This window comes from Alligator sinensis, unplaced genomic scaffold (genome assembly GCF_000455745.1).
Source record: "Alligator sinensis unplaced genomic scaffold, ASM45574v1 scaffold8_1, whole genome shotgun sequence".
In the NCBI taxonomy this organism is placed as follows: Eukaryota; Metazoa; Chordata; order Crocodylia; family Alligatoridae; genus Alligator; species Alligator sinensis.
Window position 1 is genome coordinate 36,528 of NW_005842568.1, and position 4,717 is coordinate 41,244.

At 46.4% G+C, this 4,717-nt stretch overlaps 1 protein-coding gene across 1 annotated transcript in view; it reads left to right on the plus strand.

Moving 5' to 3' along the window:
- HADHA (hydroxyacyl-CoA dehydrogenase trifunctional multienzyme complex subunit alpha) overlaps window positions 1–4,717 on the plus strand; it is a 40,068-nt gene that overhangs the window by 5,971 nt on the left and 29,380 nt on the right. Inside the window, exons 2-4 of the mRNA XM_006032360.1 lie at window positions 1,349–1,390; window positions 1,480–1,550; window positions 2,366–2,499. Coding sequence (XP_006032422.1) covers window positions 1,349–1,390; window positions 1,480–1,550; window positions 2,366–2,499 — 247 coding nt within the window. The remainder of the gene's footprint in view (window positions 1–1,348; window positions 1,391–1,479; window positions 1,551–2,365; window positions 2,500–4,717) is intronic.

Sequence of the window (4,717 nt, forward strand, 5' to 3'; positions counted from 1 at the left end):
AGGGGGTTGGACTCGATGATCTATTGAGGTCCCTTCCAACCCTAGCATCTATGAACCTTTGAAGTGTGGAAAGAGAGACAGTGCAAAGCAAATAGGGTATAAAATTTAAAAATGAAACAAAATGACAGACCACTCTGTTAGGGTAAATGGGATGTTACTCATTCTGTAGTTTATTACAATGGTGCCTCACCAAATAGGCACAATCCTACTTTGAAATGAGTGTGTGGACTCAGCGCTGTCCTAACTCTGATTTGTGCCCTCTAATTAGTAATTTACAAGGTGGGTAGCAAGTTTTCCCTCCCTAGTTCCTGTGTGCCTCAGTCTCTCTGTCCATGGGACCTTTTTTGTTCAGAACCAAGTAACAGCCTGAGATCTGCATGTTTTTCTGCTTCATGTGTAGAATTCTTTGAAGCAGCCCCTGAAGGCAGGAGTGGAAGCATCCCTTGATATTCTCAACTGGAGAGGTCATGCTTATCAAACAGCTCTGCTCCTGCTGAGGGGGGAACCGATAATGTCTCTGTCATTTTTTTTTAAGCCTCTAAGTGTTTTAGGATGCACCAGTTTCTGGGTTCTGCACAGTCTGAGATGGATCTTCAGCCTGCTGCATGTGAACAGAGGTTGAACTATGCAAACTTAGGTCTAGAACACAGGCCTTGCAAAAGAAAGGTTGGAAGAATTAGGATTATCTAACCTGGAGAAGAGAAGATGGAGAAGGGATTTGAATGGTTTTCAAATACCAGAATGGTTATTATAAAGAGGTGGTGATTCCCTGTTCCCTGTGTCCACAGAGGCAAAAAGCAACTGTCTGAAATTGTGACAAGGAAAGATTAGATTGGATCTTGCAGAGAGCTTTTGCACTCTGAGGGTGGTTCAGCACTGGCACAGATTTAGGTGCGAGGGTGGAAGTCTTTACCCCTGGAAGTTTTGAAGAGCAGTTTAGATGCATGTTTGGCTGAGATGGTTAATCAGGGGTGGTCCTGCCTCAAGCAGGGGGCTGAGCTAGATGTGACTTCACGCGGTCTCTTCAAGCTTTGTGTTTCTGTGACTCAGTGTTAACATCAGCAGCAAGCACTGCAGGCTGCTTGCAACATAAGATGTTCAATACTGTGTCACACGGCCTCTGGGTTTATTCTGGTGGTGACATTTGTGATGCTGGAAAGTGACCAGGACAGGAGGTCACTTGGATAGTGTGTGGCCTACCTGAGTCCTGTGCAGCTTCTAAAGGTCAAAATGGGTCTTTGGGGAAGGAACTGGCTGGGGCTTGGAGGATATTGAAATATTTCCTCTCCCAGTAGCTGCCCAAGTAATGTTGAGAGCACCTGTAACACCTACACCCTCTCTTCCCTAGATTATGCCTGCCGGAATATTTCCACCTCCTCTCCTCTTAGGGGTAAGTGTCAAGACGTAGACATGCTTTGTGATATCTTCTGCTGAAATCCATGAAGAACACGCCTGATGCAGTTCTTCTTCTGTCTCCAGATAGAACCCACGTGAGCTACAATATCAAAGGAGATGTTGCGGTTGTACGTTTCAACACACCAAATTCAAAGGTATTGCTGTGGTCAGCTGTGGCTAATAGGTATTACAGAAGATTGAGGCTAGGGTGAGAGTTGTACAAAGACGATAAGAATTCAGACTTGCTAGAGCGCTAATGAGACAAGCTGTTTAGATTTGGAAAAGTTGAACTGGAGTGCATGTTAACATAGGAACACCTAGTGCACTTTTTCTTGCAATGATAGAGGTACTTCAGTGGAATGGAGAGGAATCGCATTTAAAACTGTTAAGACAGATGTGTTATATGCATGAAATTGCCCTGTGGTGCTCACTGCCCCAAAATATTGTTGAGTCCAAGCATTTGAAAAAAGACTGGACATCAAGGTGCCAAGGGAAAACATGCAGGTGAAGCCAAGTACAACTGAAAAGTTTAGGGAAGGTCATAAATCTTCATGTCCTCATACACCCACTTAGTGACAGGCTTTTGGAAAAAACCTCTGGATGCTGAATTAGATGGACTGCAAATCTGGTGTGCTGGATTCTTTGGATACAAACAGCTTCCTAACTCTACAACAGAGCTGTGCTTGGACTCAACTATTCAAATAAGCATTAAAAATAGGTCAGGCTTATCTTACCTGTGCTGGAAAGCTCTATACTGCTGAATGAAACTGTGGAGTAAGGAGGGGATCTTGCCTAAACTTGCTGTTTAATCTGAAGGCAAGTGTGTATTTTCTGCTTCTATCTGCCCCTTCTCTTCAGTGGGGGGATCTTTCCATTGGCAAGCTTTTTGACTGTGTGGAGCCTAAAAGGTAGGTGCTTCACTAGAGGTTAATCTCTGCTGTCTGCCTCACCATATATTTACTGTCTCTAGGTAAACACGCTGTCCAAACAACTGCAGTCGGAGTTTGTAGAGATAATGAACGAAATCTGGGCCAATGAAGCAGTTAAAAGTGCCGTCCTGATCTCTGCGAAACCAGGCTCCTTTATTGCTGGGGCTGACATCAAGTAAGCTGTGGGGAGCAGAAAGTCCTTGTTCAGAGCTTTGACAATTAGCAGAGACACTCCTACTAGTATCATGATCAGAAGCTTCGTGTGCTTTGAAGGCGCATTAGTTTGCTGCCAAGGCTTGTTCAGTGTGGGGGCAGAAGCTAGATACTCCAACTTATCCTGTGTGTCTTGGCAGGGGCTCTGCTTAATGGAGTTTGGGGGCAGCAGTCACACATGTGGCCACTACTTAGCTATGTGCAAAGGAGCAGTGCTGGAGCAGAGCATTATATGCTGGCCTGCAGGCCATGTCATAGTCATAGAAAATGAGGGTTGGAAGGGACCTTAGGAGGTCACATCTAGTCCAACCCCTGCTCCAAGCAGGACCAGCCCCAACTATGTCACCCCAGCCAAGGCTTTAGTCTACCCGTGTCTTCAAAACCTCCAAGGATGGAGACTTGACAGCCTTGCTTTACTACCATCCTAGTGAGAGAGTTTTTCCTAATATCCAGCCTAAACCTCCCTTGCTGTAACATGAGCCCATTGCTCCTTCTCCTGTCATCTACTACCACTGAGAACAGTCTGCCCCCATCCTCATTGGAACCACCCTTCAGGTAGTTAAAGGCTGCTATCAAATCCCCTTGTCTCTCTTGCAGACTAAATAAACCCAGTTCCCTCAGCCTCTCTTCACAAGTCATGTACCCCAGCCCACAAACCATTTTTGTTGCCCTCTGCTGGACTCTCCAACTTCTCCACATCTTTTCTGTAGTGGGGGGCCCAAAACTGAACACAGGACTCCAGATGTGGCCTCTGTCAGTACAGAATAGAGCAGAATGATCGCTTCCCTCGATCTGCTGGCAACACTCTTACTAATGCAGCCCAGGATGCCGTTAGCCTTCTTGGCAATAAGGACCCACTGCTAACTCATATCCATCTTATTGTCCACTGTAAACCTGAGGGTCCTTTTCTGCACAGCTACTGCTTAGCCAGTCAGTCCCCAGGCTGTGGGATTGTCCTATCCTAAGTGCAGGACTTTGCACTTGTCCTTGTTGAACTTCATGAGATTTCTTTTGCTCCAGTCTTCCAACTTGTCTAGGTCACTCTGAATCCTAGCCCTACCCTCCAGTGCAGGGGCAGGCAATTATTTCAGGCGTAGGGCTGCTTACTGAGTTTTGGCAAGCCCCGAAGGGCCGCATGACAGGCAGCCAGGGGCAAATAAATATTAATTTTCTAAAATTTTTAGTGGCCCTGCAGGCCAATAGAATGACCTGGCAGGTTGCATCCAGCCTTCTCTAGTTCTTCTATATCAGGGGCGGACAATTATTTCAGGCAGAGGGCCACTTACTGAGTTTTGACAAGCCATCGAGGGCCACATGACAGGCAGCCAGGGGCAGATAAATATTAATTTTCTTAATTTTGGGGAGGCATCGGAGGCTGGATAGAATGGCCTGGCAGGCCGCATCTGGTCCCCGGGCCACGTTTTGCCCACCCCTGCTCCAGCATATCTACTACATCCCCCAGCTTGGTGTCATCTACGAACTTGCTGAGGGCGCACTACATACCATCTTCCAGTTTGGTAATGAAGATATTGAACAAAACTGGCCACAGGACTGACCTCTGGAGCACTCTACTTGAAACCAGCTGCCAACCAGACATTGAGCCAGTTATTACTACCTATTGAGCCTGACAATCCAGCCAGCTTTCTATCCACCCTACAGTCCATTCATCCAGTCCATACTTCCTCAGCTTGCTTTCAGGAATGCTGTGAGAGATGGTTAAATCACATCCACTGCTTTCCCTGTATGCACAGAGCCAGTTACCTTGATATAGAAGGCAATCAGGTTGGTAAGGCATGACTTACCCTTGGTAGAAACTGTGCTGACTGGAAGAAGGCCAATGTGGTGCCTATCTTCAAGTAAGGGAGGAAAGTGGATCCGGCTAACTATAGGCCCATCAGCCTGACTTCTATCCCGGGGAAGATCTTAGAAAAGTTTATTAAAGAGGCCAACATCTTAAGGGATAGCCAGCACAGGTTTGTTGCGGGTAGGTCTTGCTTGACCAATCTCATTTCCTTCTACGACCAGGTGACCTATCACCTGGACAAGGGAGAAGAGATTGATGTCATATATCTTGACTTCAAAAAAGCCTTTGACCTGGTTTCCCATAATCACCTCTCAGAGAAACTGGCCAATTGTCACCTTGGGTCCTCAATGATCCACTGGCTGGAAAACTGGCTCCA